The sequence below is a fragment of the Vipera berus genome (genome assembly GCF_964194415.1).
Source record: "Vipera berus genome assembly, chromosome: 2".
NCBI classification, from domain to species: domain Eukaryota; kingdom Metazoa; phylum Chordata; class Lepidosauria; order Squamata; family Viperidae; genus Vipera; species Vipera berus.
This window is the reverse complement of record NC_138203.1, coordinates 2,137,163-2,164,178: the sequence shown is the minus strand read 5'-3', so window position 1 is coordinate 2,164,178 and position 27,016 is coordinate 2,137,163. Positions and strand designations below refer to the sequence as shown.

The 27,016-nt window shown below is 49.2% G+C and overlaps 1 protein-coding gene and 1 long non-coding RNA gene across 4 annotated transcripts in view; one reads left to right on the top strand and one right to left on the bottom strand.

Annotated features, from left to right (window-relative positions):
* LOC308663138 overlaps positions 1-27,016 on the top strand; it is an 861,733-nt gene that overhangs the window by 636,086 nt on the left and 198,631 nt on the right. The window lies entirely within an intron of this gene.
* HDHD2 (haloacid dehalogenase like hydrolase domain containing 2) lies at positions 802-26,120 on the bottom strand. 3 transcript variants are annotated; one of them, XM_081319307.1, is made up of 8 exons: positions 25,959-26,120; positions 21,265-21,366; positions 11,684-11,892; positions 6,606-6,690; positions 6,017-6,233; positions 4,798-4,861; positions 4,019-4,120; positions 840-966 (listed from the first exon to the last, which is right to left on the bottom strand). In XM_081319307.1, exons 2-8 carry the CDS (start codon positions 21,363-21,365, stop codon positions 863-865), a joined length of 882 nt encoding a protein of 293 aa, XP_081175433.1. In that variant the 5' UTR covers position 21,366; positions 25,959-26,120; the 3' UTR covers positions 840-862. The 3 variants fall into 3 exon arrangements, with proteins under 3 accessions (XP_081175434.1, XP_081175433.1, XP_081175432.1); XM_081319306.1 differs by having other exon boundaries at positions 4,798-4,853; XM_081319308.1 differs by lacking the exon at positions 4,019-4,120 and having other exon boundaries at positions 802-966.

Genomic DNA, 27,016 nt, shown 5'->3' with positions numbered 1-27,016 from the left:
TTGGAGGACCTTGAATAGCTTGAGAGTTAGGGTGCCCAAGTGTAAAACCAACATGCGGAAGTGAAGGCTCTTAGCGGATAACATCATGTTGTGTGAATGTGAAGAGATGCAGAGCCCAGCCCATCGGCTGGTGTGCTGGCTGCAAGCAGAAACGCAGACCGATAATGACTTATTTTTGTCCAGCGACAAATCCAGGAAGATAGCTTCATTTGGGCAGTTTAAAGTTGAATGATGGAGGAGGAGGAGGAGGACTGTGGGGCCCTTGGTGCTTCTGAGCTGGGTGGTTTTCTTGCAGATGTTTCATGACCCAACTAGGTAACATCTTCAGTTCTAGCAGGGAATGGAGTTTGGAGGGAGGGAGGGAGGGGAGGAGGAGGAGGAGGAGGAAGGACTGTGGGTTCCTTGATGCTCTCTGAGTTTGCTTGTTTTCTTGCAGACGTTTCATGACCCAACTAGGGAACATCATCAGTGCTAGAAGGGCAAGGAGGAGGATGAGGAGGATTAATAGATTTATTTGCTACCCATTTCGCAGTTCAAGCCGACTCTGAGTAGCACATACGGGCGAGTCCCTTATTTCCTTCCTTACTCAACCTCACACATTCTCTCTCTGCCTTTGGGGACCAAGCAAGGCAGACGGGAACGTCGGGCACAGACTCCTGTGGCACAGCATCACTTTCCGGGCGTGAGAAGCAATTTTACAGAGAGAACATTCATTCCACCACAGTCCCCAAAGGGCAGACTCCTGCCAATAATAATAATAATAATAATGCACCAAGCGAGTCAGAACGCCATGCAAAAGACGCCGGGGGCCCATTCCGCTTTGTGGCCCTGGCAGGTGTCGTTCAAGTGTTGCGGTGCTTCTTCAGAGCAGATGCTGGAGGATGTGTTCCACGGCGTGGGGAAAACTCTCGCACGTTAAGTAGGGAGGAGGGTTGATTTTGCCTTCGTCGGCATCTCGGTATTTCCCTGCAACGGCGACACCAAAAACAGAAATAAATGCTGCTTTCGACAATTAGGTCAGCAGTAGTATCCAGCTTGGCCAGAGATCAACACTGGCACAGCAAATTTCCAACACCTCCTTTGTCGGCCTGCCCTTTCCCTGCGTCCTCATTGGTGCGTTCAGCTTTACTTTCAGTTTCAGTTTTGCTAAGGTAATCCAGGGCAGAGGTCTCCAACCTTTCTGGTTTGGCGGCCCAGAAAGGGAGGCAGGCAACGCGACATGCGTGCATGCAAATGGGCCGCATGCGTGCATATGAAAAAATGACACACACCCCCCACACACGCACGCACAACTGGGCTGCACGCGAGTGCAAGTGCACACAGCCACACTTGAGCGCATGCACACATGTAAATGGGGCTGCACGGGCGTGCTGCAAATGGGGCGGTGCTAGCACTGGTGAGACGCTCTGGGGCGGCGCTAGTGCCAGTAGGAAGCTTGGAGGCGGGGCGGCACTAGCGTCAGTGGGATGCTCTGGGGCGGGGCAGCACTAGCAACGGCGGGATGCTCAGGCCAGTGCTAGCGCCGGTGGGACGCTCTGAGGCAGGGTGGCGCTAGCGCTGGTGGGATGGTCAGGGTGGAGCGGCGCTAGTGCCGGCAGGATGCTTGGGGCAGTGCTAGCACAAGTGTGTGGGTTGAGTGCATGCATGTGTGGACGTGCACTGGTCACGCGGCCAGGTGGCCGAGGACCGGTAGTGGACTGCGGCCCACAGGTTGGGGACCCCTGATCAATGGAAGGTTCTAGCAACTGGCCAAAGGACCGAGATCCCATCCTGTTAAACCGCAGGTGAAGTGCATTCTCGTCACTTTTCTGTGATCTAATAATTTCTCTGGCGGTCAGCTTTCTGGAGGAGATGAATCTTTGCAAAAATCGAATCGGGAAAATCATAATGTGAAGGAACGTAGAGCAGAAGACAATGAGCACAACTATCTTGATCAGTGTTTTTCAACCGCAGCAACTTTAAGATAAGTGTCAGAAACGCCTCCAATCTTTCTTTTCAGGCTCTGTCATTCTAATGCAGACATGTCAAACACAAGGCCCGGGGGCCGGATCTGGCCCGCGAAGTGGTTTCATGCGGCCCACGAAGCCATCCTGGAAACAGGGAGGGAACGGCCCCCACTGCCTTGGCCCTGGCCCTGAGACCCTCCTTCTGCCAGAGACCCTCAGATCTGTCCCACTCCTGCCCGGGCCCCCATAGGCACCCTTGATGCGAACGATGTAGAGCTGGCCACGCCCACCCAGTAGGCCATATGCACTCTAGCCACGCCTACCCAGTAGGCCACGCCCACCCTGGCCACACCCACCCGGCCCCCTGAGGGCAACCGCAATGCTGATGCGGCCCTCAATGAAATTGAGTTTGACACCCCTAATGGAAGGGGTGAGGGGGGGGTTGTGGATGTATTTCCTCTACTTTTGCTCTTTCTCACGTTTGATGTTTATCTTTTTGGGTGTGAAAAGGGGGAAGGAATGTGCCAGGGGCCATCGGCCTTATCTCCAGACTGTTGCGAGATCTGGTGAAGGGCCTGGGAACCGTCCCTTATCAGCTCCAGTTCCCGTAACAACTTCACCCCTGTGGACTGGGTGGGAGTGAACTGGACAGTTTGGCTCTGTGGTGGGTTTTTGTGAATGAAGGTTTTCATGTAGCAATTGGCGCGGGAAGACTTTGGATCTTGCTTTGCTCTCCTGCTATCACTAACTCTCAACAAAAGCTCCTGTTTGAAACAATGCCTGTTTCAAGAGTTCTGCTTTCTTGGGAGGAGGAGTTGAGGCAGGACCTTACAACAAGTGGACTTCAACTCCCAGAATTCCCCAGCCAGCCTGCTGGCTGGGGAATTCTGGGAGTTGAAGTCCACACACCTTAAAATTGCCGAGGTTGAGGAACACTGAGCGGGATGCAACTGCAGTTTAGCTACTATTTGAGTAGCCGTGAGAGAACCTCCTTGTTCTAATTGGAGACCCAGGTTGAGGTGGGAGAAACCTGCAGAAGAAGCTAACCCAGGAGAGGACAGCAGCAAGGTTTTAAAGCTAGGATGTCTCCCTTACAAGTGTGTATAAGCAAGCTGACGCTGACAATGACAGCTGGACGGTACCCGTGTTTCCCCGAAAGTAAGACCCGGTCTTATATTATTTTTGCCTCCAAAAGAGCCATTAGGTCTTACTTTCGGGTGGTGTCTTATATTTTCCATGACACCTGCCTCGCCTCACAGCGGCGGCACCAACAGCCTCTATCCAGCAGGAGTCCGCATGGCTGCTGGCCCATTTCTGCCATGGCTGCTCATGGCAGGAGGCCACGTGGCACATCGCGCCACTGCTGCCACAATGAGGTGAGGGGGTGGAGCTGTCACAGCACAAGCCACAGGAGAGTTGGTGGGGGAGAAGGAAGCAGCAGGCAGGTGATCTGTGGGGTGAAGCATGAAGAAAGCCCCTCCAGTGGCGCACGGTGGCAGTGGGGCCTTTTGCCGTCACTCCCCCCGGCTCCAAAACGGCGGAGGGGGAGCAGGCCTGCCTTTCCCATCCTCCATACAGTAGCATGGCAGTCCGGCTCAGGAGGGGAGTGAAAGGGAGCAAGGAATGGCCTGGCTGGGGGAGGGGCCTGAAGGAGGCAGGTGTTGTGATTCCATGCCAGCCAGTGGCCTCGGCAGTTGAGTCCAGGGACTCAGAGGAGGAGGAGGAGGAGTGGCCTGGAGAGCCACTCTGATGAGCTCCAGGACTTACAATCTGTTGAAGAGCCTGGCCCCTCCACTCGTGCTCAGGCTGAGACCCAGATGTGCTGGGAAGCTGAGTAAGACTCTGAGGACTCACAGCTGGAAGGCATCATAGATGCTCGCAAACGCCGACAGGCAACAAGAGTAGGACAGAGGGAGGCAATGGGGCAGGTCCAAGGGTGGAGGAGAAGGCATTGAGAAGCCATGCCTTGGGGGCTGCATAATAAAAAGGGAAGGTGTGGGCGGTGCTGGTTGCTGAAGGCAACCGTTTGCGAAGGACTCAAGTTTCATGGGATCATGTTCTGTTTGCCTTGCCTGTGAACAATTCTCCGTTTGCATCGTGTTCGGTTTGCCTTTGGACAATTCTCCATTTGCATCCTGTTTTCTTTGCCTTTGCTTTTGGGACATTTTGCAGGTCTGTCAATAATAATAAAAGGGGTTTGTTTTCCCTGCGTTTCCAGCCTACTTGTTAAAAGAGGGGTTGGTCCTTGTGAGTTAACAAGGACTCACAGAGGCTGGGACAGAAGAGCAGGTGCAGGGCGCATGGGGCAGCTCCACATCCTCCCCCACCCGCCTTGCCTCGTTGTGGGGGCAGCGGCACGATGTGCCGCGCCGCCTCCTGCCCCATTGCGGCAGCCGGGTGGGACGGAGTGGACAGGGTCCCTAATTAGGGCTCATTTTTGGGGCAAGGCTTATATTAGGCCCATCTCCACAAATCAGGGTAGGTCTCTTTTTCGGGGTGGGGTTTAATTTCGGGGAAACGCAGCAGCTGCTGAAAAAGCGTACAGCTTGCGCCTGGCACTGAAAGAACTCCTCAAAAGTGCAAAGATCACTCAGGAAAGGGAAGAAGCCAACTGCCGTGGAGGTCTTTGACGGAAAGATGAGTGTGGCCCCTCTGTGGCAGTTCCTGGTTGGGATAGATGATCTCCAAGGTCCTTTCAGAAAGTCTCTGCAATTATACCCATGACTAGATGAGTCTCTGAGCACCTTTCTGCTTATCTCTTTTTCCTCCTAAGGGATATTTTTGTGTAAGGTAACAAACACCATCCTAGTTTCAAGTTTAGTTATTTTCGTGCCCTTGTGGACTTACTTACCGGTCTTCACCAGTATTCCCAGCATGCCAGCGTTCTGGGCGCCTCCGACGTCGTCCCTGCAGTCCTGGAAATGCAAATAAATCTGCAACTGGCAAATCGGTTGTAAAAGCTCTTTAAAAATAGGGATGTGCTTTTAAAAAAAACTCTACATTTTCAGAACAATCCTTAACGTATGCTATTTTTCCTAGGTTGCGTTGAAGTGGTAGAAGAATCGTTTAACGCCTTCAGAGTTTGAACTCAGGCTGTGTTGGGGTCTAAATGAGACCGTTTAAATCTGTTCAAGCGGAGTAGAAGCTAAATATACGATGGTTACATTGATTCTCAAACTGATGTACTTTAATTAACTTCTCTGTGGATATTCTCAGGTTACGGCTGTCCCAAAGGTGCTTTTTCAAAAAGGCAATTGGACGTTTCTTTTTGTTGAAGACGTTTCGCTTCTCATCCAAGAAGCTTCTTCAGTTCAGAAGCTTCTTGAATGAGAAGCAAAAGGTTAGAACAATTAACCAGTGGAACTCCTTGCCTCCAGAAGCGGTGAATGCTCCAACACTGGAGGCTTTTAAGAAGAGACTGGACAGCCATTTGCCTGGAATGGTATAGGGTTTCCTGCCTGAGCAGGGGGTTGGACTAGATGACCTCCAAGGTCCCTTCCAATGCTATTATTATTGTTGTTGTTGTTGTTGTTATTAGGTATAGGGTTTCCTGCCTAAGCAGGGGGTTGGACTAGAAGACCTCCAGGGTCCCCTCCATTATATTATTATTATTGTTGTTGTTATTGTTATATTATTATTATTATTGTTGTTGTTGTTGTTATTATTATTATTATTACTATTATTATTATTATTATTATTATTATTATTATTATTATTATTATTCATCGCAGTCAGCCAGATGTTCAGACTGGATTTGGCATTTTTGTCTACCTATCGAGTCCTTACCAAGGACCTGGGATAGGCAGATGTGGATGTTTGATTGTATTATTATTATTATTGTTGTTGTTGTTATCATTATTATTATTGTCCTTTTGAAATAGCACCTTTGGTACATTGCACGTTATCAGATTAAAAATTAACAGCCTTCAAATGTTTTAAGAAGTCTGTATCTACACTATTTGGAACGGTAAGCTCATTTACTGAGAAGGGCAGTTATAGAAATCAAATAAATATATAAACAAACAAAAAGCAAACAAGCAAGCAAGCCGGAAAGGATTCAAGGGACTCACATCGCCAATCATGACGGCTTCCTCAGGTCCACAGTTGGTCCCACGCAAGGCCTCCAGGAAAAACGTCCGCTCTGGCTTCCCCACCACCGTGGCCTTCTGCTCCGTGGCATACTCCAGCCCGGTCACAAAGGGCCCTGGGCCGAGGGCAAGGCCATCTTTCTTCTTGTAGTACCTTGCTTTGTGAATAGCTATGAGAGGAGCCCCATCCAGCACCAGCCTTGGAAGAGGAAGGAGACAAGGCAGAAAGGAATAGAGCTGGAAGGGACCTCGGAGGTCTTCTAGTCCAGCCCCCCCCACTCAAGCAGGAGAACCTACACCATCTCAAACAGGTGATTGTCTAGTCTCTTCTTAAAAACTTCAAGTGTTGGAGCATTCACCACTTCTGGAGGCAGGTTGTTCCACTGGTTGATTGTCCTCCCTGTCAGGAAGTTTCTCCGTAATTCCAGGTTGCTTCTCTCCTTGATCAGTTTCCAACCATTGTTTCTCCTCCTTCCCTCCAGTGCTTTGGAGAATAGCTTGACCCCCTCCTCTCCTTTGTGGCAGCCCCACAAACACTGGAATAGGGTGTGAGGGATTTATTTCTGCTTACCTAAAAGCTTTGTTCATGGTTTGATAGTTGAACTGGTCAGGAGCCAAGCCAATCACCACAGCATTCGGATGGCTTGTGTCTATGCCTGGAGGAACAAGCAAACATGGGTTAAAAGAGGTCCTGACCAAGTCCCTAGAGTGGGAGGCTTCCCACAGATGGCCTTGCTTTCCTCTTTAGACTTTGCCTAATCACCCGGAGATTGTGAGTTCTAGTTCCACCTTAGACAGGAAAGCAAGCTGCGCGAGTTTGCCGAATCACGCGGAGATTGTGAGTTCTAGTCCCACCTTAGACAGGAAAGCAAGCTGGGCGAGTTTGCCTAATCACCCGGAGATTGTGAGTTCTAGTTCCACCTTAGACATGACAGCCAGCTGGGCGAGTTTGCCTAATTACCCGGAGATTGTGAGTTCTAGTTCCACCTTAGACATGACAGCCAGTTGGGCGAGTTTGCCTAATCACCCGGAGATTGTGAGTTCTAGTTCCACCTTAGACAGGAAAGCAAGCTGGGCGAGTTTGCCGAATCACCCGGAGATTGTGAGTTCTAGTCCCACCTTAGACAGGAAAGCAAGCTGGGCGAGTTTGCCTAATCACCCGGAGATTGTGAGTTCTAGTTCCACCTTAGACAGGAAAGCCAGCTGGGCGAGTTTGCCTAATCTCCCGGAGATTGTGAGTTCTAGTCCCACCTTAGACATGACAGCCAGTTGGGCGAGTTTGCCTAATCACCCGGAGATTGTGAGTTCTAGTTCCACCTTAGACAGGAAAGCAAGCTGGGCGAGTTTGCCGAATCACCCGGAGATTGTGAGTTCTAGTCCCACCTTAGACAGGAAAGCAAGCTGGGCGAGTTTGCCTAATCACCCGGAGATTGTGAGTTCTAGTTCCACCTTAGACAGGAAAGCCAGCTGGGCGAGTTTGCCTAATCTCCCGGAGATTGTGAGCTCTAGTCCCACCTTAGACAGGAAAGCAAGCTGGGCGAGTTTGCCTAATCTCCTGTAGATTGTGAGTTCTAGTTCCACCTTAGACAGGAAAGCCAGCTGGGCGAGTTTGCCTAATCTCCCGTAGATTGTGAGTTCTAGTTCCACCTTAGACATGACAGCCAGCTGGGTGACTTTAGGCCAACCATCTGGAGACCATGAGTTCTAGTCCCGCTTCAGGCCTTGAAACCTGCCTTGGTGACTTTCGGCCAATCCCTCCCTCTCTCAGCCCACCCCACCTCACAGGATTGTTGTTGTGGGAAAAATAGGAGGAGGAGGAAAAAAATGTTAGGTATGTTCACTGCCTTGAGTTATTTATAAAGCAATGAACGTGGAATCAAAAAAAATAATCTAATAAATAATTCCAGCAGATGATGAACCTGCGTATTTTTCAACATCTGGATAGGACTCTGAAAATTCGGCAAAAATAGAAAGGCGAAGCTGGTGCCTGCAAGAACAGATTCAGCTGGCTGTTCCCAGCAATGGACTCGGCTGGAGTAAACCATAATAATGAGAAACCATTATCATTCTAACTAGTTAACTAAATTGTTATGGAAAAGTTAAACAAGAAAGGCGTTGAAAGTACAGCCTCACAAGATTTCCAGAAACGAATTGGTACAGAACGGGATGATGGACGGGATGTAAGGAAGAGGGCTGAGATTGAGCATAAACATCCAATTTCAGATAATTCATACATTTTCTGCTTGTGGACACCCCAGTGGTTATCTGGGTAGTCATTTTGACATGAAAATGGGGCTTGGCTCGCTCTGAAAGACCCTTTCCTTAGCTTTTTTTAAATGGAAGTTTGCAAGTAAATCCTATTCATTAAGGAAGTCATGGTGAAAAAAATCCTCTTTATAGTCAGATGTAGCAGAACATGGCTGCCTCTATCTTTCTCACTGGCCGTATCGTGGCTGTAACTTTCTAACTTTGAAGAAATTCTCTTGCCTTCCTAAAATCCTTTTCGGATCTGGATTAATATGGAACATTAAGGCCTCTGCCACAATTCACATTGTGAGGTTAATGAGACGGCTTTGGAGTATCCTACTCAGAACCAACACAGATAAAAAAGTTAAGCCCCATCCTGTTTTCCATGAGGAAATAATAATAGAACATAATTGGATTGGATTGGATTGGATTGGATTGGATTGGATTGGATTGGAATGGAATGGAATGGAATGGAATGGAATAGAATAGAATAGAATAGAATAGAATAGAATAGAATAGAATAGAATAGAATAGAATATGGAATAGAATAGGAATAGCAATAGCAATAGGAATTAGAATAGGAATTAGAATAGAATAGAATAGAATAGAATAGAATAGAATAGAATAGAATAGAATAGAATAATAGAATAGAATAGAATAGAATAGAATAGAATAGAATAGAATAGAATAGAATAGAAATAAAAAATATGGAATGGAATGGAATAGAATGGAGTGGAACAGAACAGAACAATAGGAATAGGAATAGAATGGAATGGAATATAGAATAGAATAGGTTCAGAATAGAATAGAACAGAACAGAACAGAAATAAGAATAGAATAGAATAGAATAGAATAGAATAGAATAGAATAGAATAGAATAGAATAGAAATTAGAATAGAGTAGAATAGAATAGAACAGACAGAATAGGAATAAGAATAGAATAGAATAGAATAGAATAGAATAGAATAGAATAGAATAGAATAGAATAGAATAGAATAGAATAGAATAGAATAGGAATAAAAAATGTGGAATGGAATGGAATAGAATAGAATGGAGTGGAACAGAACAGAACAGAGAACAGAACAGAATAGAAACAGAATAGGAATCTGAAAGGTGTCCTTATGAAATGCAAAAACAAAAGTGCAGCCATCAGAGATATTCCTGTGCGGATTTTATGCATTTACTTGACTTACTTTGCAACACTCCCAGGGAAGCATCTGGGTCCATTAAGCAAAGGATGGATTATGCTCATCTAGCTGCAAGCTATCTTAAACGAAGATTATCCAAGAATAATTCCATAGTAGTTACTAACAGGGGCTTAAACATCTTTCATCATACTTAAAACTATGCCGAAAGAAAGGCATAGAAAGCATTTTAGGCGAAGAGAAGGGGAGAGCCACGAGCCAAATGGGATTTGACACAGAATTGATCTAAAGACAGGGAACAATCTGATTTACAAGCAAACTTTTAAAATCTCCCTTACATTAAGATGTTTCGGTGTCATCCACTGATTGGGGCCAGATGGAACGGGAGGCAAAGTTAGCTGGTCAACATATGCCAAAGCTGGAAGTAAGGACTTAGCAAAGATACATAAATCTGGTGCGAAATTGAAATCCACCAGACAGGCGACAAAGCAGCAGCCAGAAAAAAGCTTCTTTAAATTTTCCCTAAAGCACAACAATCGTCTCAGCACTGAAATACAAGGAGTCCTCAACTACTGGATACCGGAGATGGTTACCAGTACCAAATTCCTGGGTGTGCAGTTAACGAGTAGGCTGGCTTGGTCGCTCAACAGCGAGAAACTGGTGAAGCGGGCACAGCGGCACCTGCATTTCCTGTGTCGCATGAGAAAAGCACGTCTTCCTTCCCCTGTCCTGACCACTTTCTACAGAGGGACCATCGAGAGCATCCTGTCATATGGCATCACAGTCTAGTTTGGAAGCATCCCTGCTTCGTACAGGAAGACGGTGCAGAGAGTGGTGAGGACGGCAGAAAAGATCATTGGCAGTTCCCTCCCTCCCATCCAGGACATAGCACAGAAGCGTTGCTTGAGCTGGGTCCACAAGATTATCTGGGACACTACACACCCTCTCCACAACCTGTTTTTCTTGTTACCTTCTGGGTGGGTGGGGGCTTCGTGGTATCCGTAGCAGAACATCCAGATTCAGTCCCAGCTTTGTCCCATACAGTATCAACCTTGTGAACTCTCAAGCTTCCTCCTTCCGTTATACATTCAAGATGGACAGTGTTTAATATGTTATTGTTATGTATAAGAAGCGGTGTGGGTCTATACATAAGTTGTATGAAGTATGTATATGCTGTATATAGTATGTTTAGGTGTGTGTCATGTATGTCTTCAGTTTAAGAGCAGGCAACCAAATTTCATTTTTAATGTGTGCCCTTGTGCCCACAGGAAAAAATGACAATAAAGGTAATCTAATCTAATCTAATTAATCTAGTCTAGTCTAGTCTAGTCCAGTCCAATCCAATCCAATCAACTCAACAACTGTTCACAGGAAAAAATGACAATAAAGGTAATCTAATCTAATCTAATCTAATCTAATCTAATCTAATCTAATCTAATCTAATCTAATCTAATCTAATCTACTCAACAACTGTTCACAGGAAAAATGACAAGGCAATCTAATCTAATCTAATCTAATCTAATCTAATCTAATCTAATCTAACCTAACCTGACCAACAACTGTTCGTTTAGTGACTGTTCAAAGTTATGGCACTGGAAACAGTGGCTTAGGACCGGTTTTTGCAGTGTCCCCATGGTTACGTGATCAAAAATCGGGCCCTCGGCACCTGATGCCCATCTGGTTTCGAATCTAAGATAGGACTAGAACTCACAGCGTCCTTCCTGGCTGCCAGCCTGCGGCCTTAAACTGGTTCCCGTCACAGGCAGTCCTCGCCTTACAACGGTTTGCTTAGTGATCCTTCAAAGTTACCACCGTGCTGAAAAAAGTGACTTGTGATCATTTTTCACACTTATGACTGTCGCAGCATTCCCCTCCCCCACGGTCACGTGATTTATATTCGGCTGCTTGGCAACAGACTCACATTTACGACTGTGGCAGCATCCCAGGGGTCGTGCGATCCCCTTCGGCGACCCCCTGACAAGCAAAGTCAACGGGGGGAAGCCGGATTCAACCGTGTGACCTAATTTACACAACTTCAGCGATTCCCTTAACCAATGTGGCAAGAAAAGTCGCAAAAGGGGGCAAAACTCACGCCACAAATTTCTCACTTCGCAACCTGAGTTTCGAGCTCAACAGCTGCCGTAAACTGAGGACCTCCTTGTATAGGACAGCAATGGTGTTAAATCGTTCAGGCCTCTTTCGTCTGTGTGCGTGCGTGTCGTTCTATACTTGTGCAAGCAAGGCTTTATCGGGATACCTGTAAAATCACGCAACGCATTTTCTTCCACCATCAGCAAAGGCCGGACTTTTTTCTGCTCCAGCAAATTTCGGGCTGCCGTCAGAGAGGTGAAGATCTCGTCTTCCCGAATGTCAAACTCAAGTTTCTTCAGCCTCACCAGCAAGTCTCGCTTGCACTCTTTCGTCGTGTTTGTCACAAATCGGATGGCGACAGGGGCGGAACGCAACCTGGGTGGGGGGGGGGGAGAGACGGAGAAGCTGATGGCGTTTGGGGCACACAGGTACTGCTGCGTGGAATCTTACTACCGTGGGACCTCGGTACTCGAGATGAATTGGTTCCCGGAGGCGCGACAAGTACTAAGAACTCGGCGTGCCAAACAAAGCAGGTGACCTATTGCGCCACCTTTTCTTTTGGCCGGGAAGAACTTTCTGTCTGTCTTTTTCCCCCAGCGTGGCCGACATCTTGTCCCCCCTCTTTGCTGTCCCTCTCTTCTTTCTGTACGGCGCCAAATCCCAAAGGAGGAGAATATCCGTAGCTCCGGGTTGAAACTCTGGGATCCCTGGTGCTCTCTGAGCTGCGTTGTTTTCTTGCAGATGTTTCATGACCCAAACTAGATGATGTCATCACTGCTAGAAGGAAGTATGGTTTGTGGAATGATGGAGGAGGAGGAGGAGGAGGAGGAGGAGGACGACAGTGGGGTCCTAGGTGCTCTCTGAAGCTTGGTTGTTTCCTTGCAGACATTTCATGACCTAACTAGGTAACATTATCAGTGCTAGAAGGGAGTGGGATTTGCGGGGATGAGGAGGAGGAGGGGGGGAGGAGGAGGAGGAGGATGGTGGGGTCCTAGGTGCTCTCTGAAGCTTGGTTGTTTCCTTGCAGACATTTCATGACCCAACTAGGTAACATCCTCAGTGCTAGAAGGGAGGGGGCTTGCAGGGGGAAGAGGGAGGAGGAGGAGGAGGAGGAGGAGGAGGAGGATGGTGGGGTCCTTGGCGCTCTCTGAGCTGGGTTGTTTTCTTGCAGACGTTTCATGACCCAACTAGGTAACATCATCAGTGCTAGAAGGGGTGTGTGTGTGTGCCTTTTCTTTATATACAAGGGGTTGCCTTAATGAAGAAAAGACAAAGAATACCTCTTCTTTATAAAAGGAGAGCAATTCCCCCTCCCTTCTAGCACAATGATGTTTATTTATTTATTTATTTATTTTATTTATTTATTAGTTTTTATAAACCGCCCTTCTCCCGAGGGACTCGGGGCGGTGTACAGAGGAAGGAAGGTATACAGATGAACAATAAAAAGTAATAAAAACAATAGTGAAAACAAACTGGGACCCCAATTAACGCTATCATGCCAGGCCGGACTGCTGGAACAGGAAAGTTTTTAAGTCGCGACGGAAGGTACGGAGGTCGGGGGCCATCCGGATTTCGGTTGGTAAACTGTTCCAGAGGGCCGGCGCACCCACTGAGAATGCCCTCCCCCTGGGGGCCACCAGCCGACATTCCTTGAGCGGTGGCACCCTGAGGAGGCCCTCTCTGTGGGAGCGCACAGGACGGTGGGGTGCTGACATCGGCAGAAGGTGCTCCCGTAGGTAGTCCGGACCCATGCCATGTAGGGCTTTGTATGTCATTGTTAGCACCTTGAACTTCACTCGGAAGGCAACCGGAAGCCAGTGCAGCGCATGGAGGAGAGGTGTGATATGGGAGTATCGGGAGGCTCCCAAGAGTGTCCGTGCCGCTGCACTTTGCACCAGCTGAAGCTTCCGAGTGGATCTCAAGGGCAGCCCCATGTAGAGAGCGTTACAATAGTCTAGGCGAGAGGTCACAAGGGCATGGGTGACTGTACGTAAGGAATCCAGGTCTAGATAAGGCCGTAGTTGGCGAACTAGTCGAACCCGGGAGAAGGCCCCCTTGGTCACAGCTCCTATGTGGTCTTCTAGGGAGAGCTGCGAGTCTAGGAGGACACCCAGGTTGCGGGCCCTATCAACAGGGGGTAGTAACATGTCCCCGATGTTAAGCAATGGGACATTCTGAATATCCTGGTTTGCCGGAACGTACAGCCATTCAGTCTTGTCCGGGTTCAGTTGAAGCCTGTTCCTCCCCATCCATTCCCGGACCGCTTTCAGGCAGCGGGACATCACGTCTAGGGCATCACTGATATTGTTTGGAGTTGAGATAAAAAGCTGGGTGTCATCAGCATACTGATGGAACCCTACTCCAAAACTGCGAATGATCTCACCCAGCGGTTTCATGTAGATGTTGAACAGGAGAGGCGAGAGGACCGACCCCTGAGGGACTCCGCAAGCGAGAGGCCTCGGGGTCGACCTCTGTCCCCCTGTCAGCACCGACTGCGAGCGACCCTGGAGAAAGGAGGAGAACCAACGCAGAACCGTGCCTCCCACTCCCAGTCCCCTGAGGCGTCGCAGCAAGATACCATGGTCGATGGTATCGAAAGCCGCCGAGAGGTCTAATAAGACTAGGACAGAGGAATAGCCCCTGTCCCGGGCTCTCCAGAGATCATTCATCAGAGCGACCAATGCCGTCTCCGTGCTGTAGCCCGGCCTGAAACCCGATTGGTACAGGTCTAGATAAACCGCTTCATCCAGGATCTGAGGAAGTTGGTGCGCCACCACGCTCTCAACAACCTTCGCAAGGAAGCGAAGATTGGAGACTGGACGAAAGTTATTTAAAGAGGATGAGTCCAAGGTGGGCTTCTTGAGGAGAGGTCTCACCACCGCCTCCTTCAAGGCGGTGGGGAAGTGACCCTCACTCAGAGAAGCAGAGATGACCGCTAGGAACCATCCACGTGTCCCCTCTCGAGCTGCATAGGCCAGCCAGGAAGGGCACGGGTCCAGTAAGCATGTGGAGGAGCTCAACCTTCTCATAATCCTGTCCACTTCCTTAGGAGTTACAGGATCAAATTCATCCCAGATGACGTCGACAAGACTGTCCATGTCTTGTTCTTCCATCTCAGCCCAGTTGGAGTCCAGGCCAGTTCGAATCCGAGCAATTTTATCCAGCAGATATTGACCGAATTCCTCGGCTCGACCCTGCAAGGGTTCCTCCCTCACCTCTTGGTTTAATAGGGAGCGAGTCACCCTGAACAAGGCAGCCGGGCGATTATCTGCGGACGCGATGAGGGTGGAAAAATAGTTGGATTTTGCCACCCTTATCGCAGCGAGATAAGACCTGGTGAGGATTCTTAGTCGCAATCGGTCGGATTCGGATCGGCTGGATCTCCAACGGCTCTCTAGGCCCCGTCTCCGACGCTTCATCTCCCGGAGCTCCTCGGTGAACCATGGGGCTCGCTGGGATCTGCGCCGGGTCAGAGGCCGCAAGGGTACAACTCGGTCCAGAGCCTCCGTGGCTGCCTTTTCCCAGGCTTCCACTAAGGCATCCGCCGAGCTGTGAGCAGGGAGTGCATGCGTGTCCCTAAGCGCTGCCTGGAACTTATCAGGGTCCATTAGGCGCCTAGGACGGTACCATCTGACTGGCACCGTGCACCCACGGTGGGGGGTGGCAAGGGGGAAGTCTAGCCGCAGGAGGTGGTGATCGGTCCATGACAGGGGCGTAACAGTTGTGGTGCCCCCACCGATATCATCACGCCACCGTCCAGACAAGAACACCAAGTCTGGGGTGTGGCCTCTCTCATGAGTCGGTCCAGAAATTATTTGCGACAGGTCCATGGCCGCCATGGAAGCCATGAACTCCCGAGCCAGTTCGGACGATCCTCCCAGGGACGGTAGATTAAAGTCGCCCAAGACCATGAGTCTTGGGAATTCAACCACCAACCCTGAGAGGGCATCGAGTAGCTCGGGCAGGGCCGCCGCTGCACGATTAGGTGGTAGGTACGCCAGCAGCAGGCCCAACTGCGCCCCTGGGCCGTATCTCAGTAGGAGAGACTCACACCCGACCATCTGAGGGACGGTGGTCTCTCGCGGGCTAAGGGATTCCCTGATGATAACTGCCACTCCCCCACCCCTCCCATGAGCCCGAGGCTGGTGCAGCACCTGGAAACCTGGCGGGCAGAGGTCAACCAGAGGAACACCACCCTCTGGGCCCAGCCAGGTTTCCGTGATGCAAGCCAGGTCCGCATGCTCGCTCTCCACTAGGTCACGAATGAGGTGGGCTTTGTTAGCTACGGACCTTGCATTCAGGTAGACCAGCCTTAGCATGGGAGGGGGCGCACCTTTGCTCCCGGGTCCTCCGGGGGAGAACAGAGGGTCGGAGCATCTCACCGCTTTTACAGAGCGGAGATGACACTCCCGGTGATGATATGGCCCTCTGTCTGTGCACCTTCTGCCATTCCCCACCATCCTAGGGATGGGATGTTTGTCAATACGCCACTGGGTGTTATCGGCGACTGGTCCTCGTTGTACACCGTCGCGAATGGTCGTGGGCCTGGCATGCGTTATGGTGGCTGGAAGGCGTGCCTTTCCCGCACAACCATAGTCTTCTCCCTCCCCCCTCCCTAACCCCACAAAAAACTTAGCTAAGAACTTAATCAGGGGCCTCTTGTTGGGCTTATGCTGGAGGCCCCTGACCCTGCCCGGCCATCTCTCAGAGGCCCAGTGGTTGGGCCCGTCATCGAGATTGGATGTGATGCAGGCGGGTCGCACCCAGGAGAGTGGGGAACCCCTGAGGGCGTGTAGTACTGTGCTGGAGTATTGAACCAGCATAGTCATAAGGGGTTCCGGGAAGGCAGTCCCCTGGATGGTGAATTGTAGGAGGGTCGAGTCGGGTAGGTGCGTTTCTGGATCGTCGCCCTGCCACTGCCACTTGGCCGGGCGAACCCCCAGAAGCAGGCCATTCCTCATCCTCTCACAATGGGTTGTGACTCTGCTTCCGGGGGTGGTCCAGAACGTACTCTGGGTGAAGCAAACCCCATAGAGCTCTCACCTCTATGGGGTTGCAGGTGTAAGGCCAAGCCACTCTGCCACCGTGGCTTGCACCCAGGCCCGTTATGTCCTGTGGGGAGAGAGTGGGCAAGGGTGGTTGAGAGTGGGTAGAAGGCAAGATGGAGGGATTCATTAATTGGCGTCAGCTCTGGTGGTTCAGCCGCCCAAACAGTTCTCTCCCTGATCCTCTGGGCGTTGTTCCTGGCCACAGCTCCATAGGCCCCTATTGGTTGGGGACCGTCCAGAGCGTGGCCTCCCAGAGGTATGGGAGTCCCTGGTGTCATGCCGTCTCCGATCAAGGCGCTTCAAAGAGGTGGCTCAGGGTGTGAGCCGTAGATGCCTCGCCTCCGCCGCTACCGCCGCTGTCAGAGGGCCCTGGGCAAAAACGGTCGACCGGGGCCCGGAGAGGATGTCACCGCCGTCCTCGCCTCCGTTGCCGCCGCTTCCGCCGTATAGAGCATAGAGGAGTCGTTGGCACCCATTCGCTGCCGCTACCGTCGTAAAGCTGGCCTGCGGCGTCTCCTTGATCACTCGGAGACGCCGCCGCTATCCGGGAGTAGATTAGGCAGCCGAGGCCGAACAGCAACTCCGGCCCCGCACAGGATGGTTGTAGCGGCAGCAGCGGTACAGGGGGTGGGCTGGAGATGCCACGCCGTCAGCGCTACCGCCGCTGTCAAGGCCCCTGGGTGGCGAATGATTGGGCCTGGAGAGGCAGACCCGGTCACCGTCGTCTCCACTGCCGCCTCTTCCACCGCCCAGCTGATCCGCGGCGCCTCCACTGATCCTCGGAGACGCCGCCGTTGCCCGGGAGCGGGCCAGGGGAGCCGAGGTAGAGCTGAGGCGTCGGCCGCAAGTCAGCTGGCTGTGCAGCCGCAGCAGCTCAGGGGGTGTGCCGAAGATGTCACCGCCAACCGCCTCTGCTGTTTCCAGCCCCCTGGGACGATGGCCGGCTTTGGCTTGGGCGCTCTGACCGCTTTCGATTTCGCTACGCCGCCTCCGCCTCACAGATGATCTGCGGCGCCTCCTCTGATCCACGGAGACGCCGCCGTTGCTCGGGAGCGGGCTAAGTGAGCCGAGGTAGAGCGGAGGCGTCGGCTGCAAGTCTGCTGGCTGTGCAGCCGCAGCGGCTCAGAGGGTGTGCCGAGGATGTCACCGCCAACCGCCTCCGCTGTTCCAGCCCCCTGGGTAGATGGCCGGCTTTGGGCTTGGGTGCTCTCGCCGCTTTCGCTTTCGCTAAGCCGCCTCCACCTCACAGCTGATCTGCGGCGTCTCCCTTGATCCTTCAGAGACGCCGCCGCCGCCGCCGCCCAGATGCTGTTTCCAGCCCCCTGGGGAAGATGACCGGCTTGGGCTTTGAGCGCTCTCACCGACTGTTGCTGTGCTTACTTTCACTTTCGCCGCCTCCGCCTTACAGCTGATCTTCTGCCGCCTCCGCCTCACAGATGGTCTGCGGCGTCCCCTTTGATCCATCGGAGACGCCGCTGCCGCCCAGAGAAGATCAGGCGGCTGAGGCTGAGGCTGAGCGAGGATGATGGCCCCATTTAAAAACGGCCGCCAACGGCCACCACCGGCCCAGGCGGTGGGGCGGAGACGTCCGGCAGCCCTACAGCTGATTCGGGGCGGCCGCGGACGGCACATTGCCCATCTCAGCTGCCCAAATACTCACCCCACCCCAGGGGTCTATTGACATCCCTGGGGGGCTCCTGGGGGGACGCCTTACAACCGGGGGTTACGGAGCTCTCCCCAGCACGTCCGCCATCTTTGGAGCCGGGGGGAAAAAAAAAAAATGTTACCTCGTTTGGTAAGGAAACGTCTGTAAGGAAACCAGCCAGCTCAGAGAGCACCACAGATCCCATACCCTTACGTCCAGTTTTCGACAAACCATGCCCCTAGCGAAGATTGGATTTGCGCTTACAACCTCCACGTTTGACGGTCACATCTGCTTGGGGACCACCACAAAAAGCGTAACAGGAACTCACTGCCTCTTTTACAAGTTTTCCTGGTCAGCCCGGGTGCCTCCAGATCAGGTTGGAAAGTTGTTCTGGAACCCATCAGTTCAAGAATTATGACTAGCAGAATCCAGGAAGAGGATCTTCTGTGCCAGGGGTCTTCAAACTCGGCCCTTTTAAGACTGGTGGACTTCAACTCCCAGAATTCCTCACCCAGCGTGAGGGAACTATGTCCCTTTTAAGACTGGTGGACTTCAACTCCCAGAATTCCTCTGCCAGGCACGCTGGATGAACAATTCTGGGAGTTGAAGTCCACAAGCCCTCTGGAATATGCTCTCTACAGGTGAGGTGGGCCCCCACACTCCTGGCTCTGCCCACCCACGTGGGCTTCACCTAGCAGCATGCAACCCTGGAAGGGGTTGAACTTGTAATATATTTGATTGTTTTTTTAACCAGCTCTTTTACTGATGTACTGTATTTTTATATGGAATGGAATGGAATAGAAAATAGAATAGAGAATAGAATAGAATAGAATAGAATAGAATAGAATAGAATAGAATAGAATAGAATAGAATAGAATAGAATAGAATAGAATAGAAATATGGAATGAAATGGAATGGAATGGAATGGAATGGAATGGAATGGAATGGAATGGAATAGAATAGAATAGAATAGAATAGAATAGAATAGAAAATATGGAATGGAATGGAATGGAATAGAAAATAGAATAGAATAGAATAGAAAATAGAATAGAAAATAGAATAGAATAGAATAGAATAGAATAGAATAGAATAGAATAGAATAGAATAGAATAGAATAGAATAGAATAGAAAATATGGAATAGAATAGAACAGAAGCTCGAAGGGACCTTGGAGGTCTTCTAGTCCAGCCCCCTGCTCAAGCAGGAGAGCCTATACCATCTCAGACAAGTGACTGTCCAGTCTCTTCTTAAAAATCTCCAGTGATGGAGCACCCACGATTTCTGGTGGCAAGCTGTTCCACTGGTTAATTGTCCTCCCGGTCAGGAAGTTTCTTCTTAATTCCAGGCTGCTTCTCTCTTTGATCAGTTTCCAACCATTGTTTCTCGTCCTGCCCTCTGGTACTTGGGTGAATAACCCTAACCCAATCTCTAGTTGTACCTTTTGTTTTTTCTGCCTACATGTAGGACTTTACTTTTTTGCACATTGAAACTCATTTTGTTGGACAGGGCCCATTGTTCAAGTTTGTCAGGATCTTTTTGGATCTCCTGAGTGTGTCTTCTGGGGTGTCGGCTACTCCTGCCAGTTTGGTGTCATCTGCAAATCTGATGAGTTTCCCCTTCAATTCCCTCATCTAAGTCCTTGATGAAGATACATGACGATGTAAAAAAGATGTTGAGACTCTGGAAAGTGTGCGGAGAAGAGCAATAAAGATGATTAGGGGACTGGAGGCTAAAACATACAAGAAACGGTTGCTGGAATTGGGGATGTCCAGTTTAATGAAGAGAAGGACGAGGGGGGACATGATAGCAGTCTTCCAATCTCTCAGGGGCTGCCCCAAAGAAGAGGCAGTCAAGCTATTCTCCAAAGCACCTGAAAGCAGGACAAGAAGCAACGGATGGAAACTCACCAAGGAGAGAAGCAACCTGGAACTAAGGAGAAATTTCCTGACAATTAGAACAATTAACCAGTGGAACAACCTGCCTCCAGAAGTTGTGAATGCTCCAACACTGGAAGTTTTCAAGAAGAGACTGGACAGCCTGAGCAGGGAGTTGGACTAGATGACCTCTAAAGTCCCTTCCAAATTTATATATTATTATTATTATTATTATTATTATTATTATTATTATTATTATTATTATTATTATATTATTATATTATTATAATATTATTATTATTATTACTTTGAAGAGCCCTGAGCCTGAGACAGTTTTTACATTTTTAGGTTTTAATTGTACACCGCCCAGAGCCACTCATGTGAGTGAGATGAGTACTATCTAAATTGACCAATAAATAACATAACAACTAAATAAACAGGAGTCTTAAATGTTTGCTGCTTTTGGAATTTGAGCTGCAACTATACCAGGGGTAGGCAACCTTGGCTCTTTTATGACTGGTGGACTTCAACCAGGCTGAGAATTCTAATTTTAGCTTTAATCTTATTTTAACTGGGGTTTTACTTATGCAGGGACGAATATAATTTTTTTTAATCTTTTTTTAACTTTTGTATCTCTGTTTTTTTATCACCCTGTAAACCGCCCTGAGTCCTTCGGGAAAGGGCGGTATATAAATGTGATAAAAATAAAATAAATAAATAAAATAACTCCCAGAATTCCTGAGCCAGCCACGCTGAAGGGAAAGGGAGAGGTTTCCAAGCTGAGCCATGCTGGCTCAGGAATTCTGGGAGTTGAAGTCCGTGAGTCATGAAGGGGCCATAGTTCCCCCATGCTGGCTCAGGAATTCTGGGAGTTGAAGTCCACCAGTCATGAAGGGGCCTTAGTTCCCCCATGCTGGCTCAGGCATTCTGGGAGTTGAAGTCCATGAGTCATCAAGGGGCCACAGTTCCCCCATGCTGACTCAGGAATTCTGGGAGTTGAAGTCCACCAGTCATAAAAGAGCCAAGGTGGCTTACCCCTGAACTATACAAACCAGGGGGGTGGGGGGAGGGAGGAAGCGATACCCCTGCCTGCAAAAGCATCTTGTCAGCTAAGAAACGGAATATGTAAAATTGTCTCTTTCCCGCCCATCCTTCAGTGAAACCTGGAGGAAATAACTTGCTTTTTAAGAGCTTCCTGGGCTCCTGGCACTGCGGAGTCTTCGATATGAAGGGTACCGCTCAGATCCACCAAGACCGCTTTGATCGCACGCCGAGTTGCCATCCTTCAAGCCAAGGGGAAGATGGGGGTGGTAGAAGGGGGCGGGGAGGGAAGAGCATAAACAATTAGGTAACCACAGACCATTAAAGCAAGCAGGAACAAGCCCCCTCCCCCCCGCTAAGTAGATGAGCCCTCTCAAAAAAAGAGGGTGGCAATGTTGGGTGGCAGAGGAACTAGAGATCTAGAGATCAAATAGCCAACATACGATGGATCATGGAGAAAGCTAGAGAGTTCCAGAAAAACATCTACTTCTGCTTCATTGACTTTGCTAAAGCCTTTGATTGTGTGGATCACAACAAACTGTGGCAAGTTCTTAAAGAGATGGGAGTACCAGAACATCTTATTTGTCTCTTGAGAAACCTATATGCGGGCCAAGAAGCAACAGTGAGAACTGGACACGGAACCACTGATTGGTTCCAAATTGGGAAAGGAGTCCGGCAAGGCTGTATACTGTCACCTTGCCTATTTAACTTATATGCAGAGCACATCATGAGAAAGGCAGGGCTAGATGAATCAAAAGTTGGAATTAAGATTGCTGGAAGAAATATCAACAACCTAAGATATGCAGATGATACCACTCTAATGGCAGAAAGTGAAGAGGAACTGAAGAGTCTCTTGTTGCGAGTGAAGAAGGAGAGTGCAAAAGTTGGGTTGAAACTAAACATTAAGAAAACCAAGATCATGGCATCCGGCCCTCTCAATTCCTGGCAAATAGATGGGGAAGAAATGGAGGTAGTGACAGATTTTATTTTCCTGGGCTCCAAGATCACTGCAGATGGGGACTGTAGCCAAGAAATTAAAAGACGCTTGCTCCTTGGGAGGAAAGCCATGGCAAATCTAGACAGCACACTAAAAAGCAGAGACATCACCCTGTCAACAAAAGTGCGTATAGTCAAGGCTATGGTCTTCCCAGTTGCAATGTATGGCAGTGAAAGTTGGACCATAAGAAAGGCTGAGTGCAAAAGAAGTGAGGCCTTTGAACTCTGGTGCTGGAGAAGACTCCTGCGAGTCCCTTGGACTGCAAGGCGATCAAACCGGTCAGTCCTAGAGGAGATCAACCCTGACTGCTCTTTAGAAGGCCAGATCCTGAAGCTAAAACTCAAATACTTTGGCCACCTAATGAGGAGGAAGGACTCACTGGAGAAGAGCCTAATGCTGGGAAAGATTGAGGGCAATAGAAGAAGGGGACGACAGAGAATGAGGTGGCTGGATGGAGTCACTGAAGCAGTAGGCGTGAGCTTAAATGGACTCCAGAAGATGGCAGAGGACAGGAAAGCCTGGAGGAACATTGTCCATAGGGTCGCGATGGGTCGGACACGACTTCGCAACTAACAACAACAACAACAACAACAATGTTGGAAGAAAAGTCTTCATCGCGGTTCAGTCCAAGCCGGGAATAAACAAAATGGAGACTGCTTTAGAAAGAAGGTTGCAGTTTATTGAAGAGGAGAGCCAGACAGGAAGATGGCTCTGGAAGAAAAAGAGAGCGAGCACATGGAGGGAGTGGGTTTTTATACCCTCTGGAGCCTTTTGTTGGGAGTTGTTTCCTGTTCCTGTTTGAGGCTATTTCCTGTGCCGTGTATTTTGACCTGTGTCCCTTTGGCATCTGTGAGTTAATCCCATTATGTCCAGTCTTAGACTTTGGGTGGGGGTTGTAGATTTTAGGTGCCTTTGTCTTCTTAATCTTTAGCTCCAACCTTCCTGGATGGATGATCACATCTGCATTTCTACAGAGCTGGTTTCTGCTTGGGGGAGGGAGACTTGGGGCTATTAAGAAAAAACTGGGCCTGCTTTTCCGCCTTTTTAAGATCCTTTGAGGAAATATAATATTCTGCCCTTTTAATATTTCCTTCTCTGGGGGGGGAGCGACTTCCCACAGCAACATATAAAAATGTATCACTAATTGATCAATCAAAACCGTCTCCTCCAATCCCCCACACAGAAAATGAATTTCTTATGCTTTTAAACAGAGTTACACACAAAACAAAATCCGGAAATTGGTTTCAGAGGATAATTGCCTAGCTAGCTGAACTCACATATTTTATAAATTATCTTGCTCCAGTAGAAACAGTGGTTCCAGATATAACTCCATTACACAACTCAGCAGAAATTAAGAGAGACTTCTGAATTGGGATATGTGTGGACTTCAATTCCCAGAATTCCCCAGCCAGCCATGCTGGGGGTGGGGCCCCACACATCTTGAATACAATAACAATAATAGAGTTGGAAGGGACCTTGGAGGTCATCTAGTCCCACCCCCTGCTCAGGCAGGAAACCCTATACCATTTCAGACAAATGACTATCGAGTCTCTTCTTAAAAACTTCCAGTGTTGGAGCATTCACAACTTCTGGAGGCAGGTGGTTCCACTGGTTAATTGTTCTAACTGTCAGGAAGTTTCTCCTTAGTTCCAGGTTGCTTCTCTCCTTGGTTAGTTTCCATCCGTTGCTTCTTGTCCTGCCTTAAGGCGCTTTGGAGAATAGCTTGACTCCCTCTTCTTTGGGGCAACCCCTGAGATATTGGAAGAATTGCCATAATGTCTCCCCTCATCCTTCTCTTTGTTAAACTAGACATACCCAATTCCAGCCACCGTTCTTCGTATGTTTTAGCTTCCAGTCCCCTAATCATCTTTGTTGCTCTTCTCTGCACTCTTTCTGGAGTCTCAACATCTTTTTTACATCGTGGTGGCCAAAACTGGATGCAGTATTCCAAGTGTGGCCTTACCAAGGCATTGTAAAGTGGAATTAACACTTTACGTGATCACAATTCTATCCCTCTGTTAATGCAGCCTAGCACTGTTGGCTTTTTTGGCAGTTGCAGCACATGGCTGGCTCATGTTTAAGGGATTGTCCATTGGGACTCCAAGATCCCCCTCACAGTTGCTACTATTGAGCAAGGTATCCCTACTACACCTGTGCATTTGGTTTTTCCTGCCTAAACGTAGAACCCTTACTTTTTTCACCATTGAAAATTTTTTGTTAAATAGTGCCCAGTGTTCAAGCCTGTCCAGATCCTCCTGTATCTTAAGCCTATCTTCTGGAGTATTGGCTATTCCTGCCAGCTTGGTGTCATCTGCAAATTTGATGAGTTCCCCATCTATCCCCTCATCCAAATCGTTAATGAAGATGTTGAAGAGCACTGGGCCCAGAACAGAGCCCTGGGGCACCCCACTACTCACTTCCCTCCATGTAGATGCGGTTCCATTGAGGACCACACGCTGAGTACGGCCTGTCAGCCAGCTACGAATCCATCTGGTGGTGATGCTATCTAACCCACATTTTTCTATCTTATCAAGTAGTAGGTTGTGATCTACTTTGTCAAATGCCTTACTGAAGTCCAAGTAAATTATATCTACAGCATTCCTCTGGTCCACTAGTTTTGTCACTTGGTCAAAGAATGCAATAAGGTTTGTCTGGCACGATCCGTTTTTGACAAACCCATGTTGACTTTTAGTGATGACTTTGTTTGCATCTAGGTGTTCGCTGATTCGTTGTTTGATTATCTTTTCCAGAATCTTCCCAGGTATTGAGGTCAGGCTGATAGGTCTGTAGTTTCCTGGATCCATTTTTTTCCCTTTTTTGAAGATGGGAACTACATCAGCTCATGAGCAGGGGGTTGGACTGGATGACCTCCAAGGTCCCTTCCAGCTCTATTCTGATTGATAACCATGTGAATTCTACCTACGGCCGCTGTCAGTCAAATAGGCTCCCCCCCCACAAGGCCATCCCTATTATCTTAAGCCTATCTTCTGGAGTGTTGGCTATTCCTGCCAGCTTGGTGTCGTCTGCAAATTTGATGAGTTCCCCATCTATCCCCTCATCCAAATCGTTGATGAAGATATTCAAGAGCACTGGGCCCAGAAGGAGAGCCCTGGGGCACCCCACTACACACTTCCTTCCATGTGGATGCAGTTCCATTGAGGACCCCACGCTGAGTACGGTCTGTCAGCCAGCTACGAATCCATCTCAAATCCTTCATGAAGAGGTTGAAGAGCACTGATCCTTTCTTTGTCAGTGGGCAAACGTACAAATTCAGCAGTGGATCCAATACAATAGGCGCCTGGGACACCCCACTGCACACTTCCCTCCACGCACACATGCGTGTAGATCTTAAAGGGGCTCAGGTTGAGAAACGAGAGTGTAAGGTTTTACACTTAGCCTCCGGGGCAATTGTGAGGCTAAGTGTAAAACCTTACAAGAGCATAAGCAGGGTTTTCTGTTTCGTTGTGTGCAGTTATATAGGAAGGAGGGAGGCAGCCGAAACTGGTGGGAAGCAGAGCCCGAACACAGACTCATACAGAGACAACGGTGGCACTCCCCTTTGGGCATTGGAAGCAACTCCATTCGGCAATGGGATGCCTGGCAGGTAGCAAGAAGTTTGGAAGGAGCTATGGGCAAGGACAGAGATGCATGCAGAGGCACGCCGTGCACCCTCCCCACCACTGCATTCTTTGCTCTTCCTGCTTTACCAACTTCACCATTGCCTCCATCAACCTTGCTGCATGCAGAGGTCCCCCATTAAGGAGGAAAGCAGCCCCGCTCCTTGCCACTGTCGCGAGGGGGAAGGAAAATCGCCCCCCGCGCTCCTTCCTTCCCTACCTGGAGACCCAGACGGCCCCTCCTCGCTGCTCAGAAAAGCTCTGCAGGCTGAGCCTTTCGTTGGCAGGGGGGCAGCACCTCCCCCTCTTTCACGCCCTTGGTATCGTCCCCGCCATGGGGGACGCCTCGGGTTGGACCGTACTATTACGATAGGCAGGAGGGACGAGCCAGCCTTCTCTCGAGGACCCGTCATTGGAAGGTCCCGTCGCTTTAAGGACCCTTTGCAGGCGTCTAAAACAACTGCCTGCGCGGCCCTTCGATTCTTTTTTTTCCCCCCTCTCTCTTCAGCAAGCGAGATATCGTTTTGCTAAATAGCGCCAATCAATGTCTCCCTTAATCGAGATGATTAACACTTCCTTTGCGTCCTGGGCGACTCTTAACATTTTTGAACAGGCGGTTAGGTAAACGCCTTTGTGATCTCATTGATGCTCACTACAGTATATAGATCAGGAGTCTACAATCTTGATCACTTTGAGACTTGGGGAATTCTGGGAGTTGAAGTCCACAAGCCTTAAAGTGGTCAGGTTTGGAGACACCCCCCCCCTATAGATTGTCATCTGTTTAAGAAGAGACTAGTCACTAGACTAGACAGCCACTTGTCTGAAATGGTACAGGTTCTCCTGTTTGAGCAGGGGGCTGGACTAGAAGACCTCCAAGGTCCCTTCCATCTTCTATTCCAGGGGTAGGCAACCTCGGCTCTTTTATGATTCATGGACTTCAACTCCCAGAATTCCTGAGTCAGCATCTGACTCAGGAATTCTGGGAGTTGAAGTCCATGAGTCATAAAAGAGCCGAGGTTGCCTACCCCTGTTCTATTCTATTCTATTCCTCCAATATCTATTCTATTCCTGTTGGTTACTACAGTAGAAAATACATTCCTGTTGAATTTCTGCCTACGTATGGGACCCTATATCGCAAAGGATGTGGGATACAGGAACCTCTGATTGTAAACCAGGGAACCCCCAAACTCTAGAAATTCATTACTACTGTATATCTTCAAGAGAATAACTGAAGACACACTGATTCACAAAAACTGCCTTTGAGTTTGCTGTTGTTAT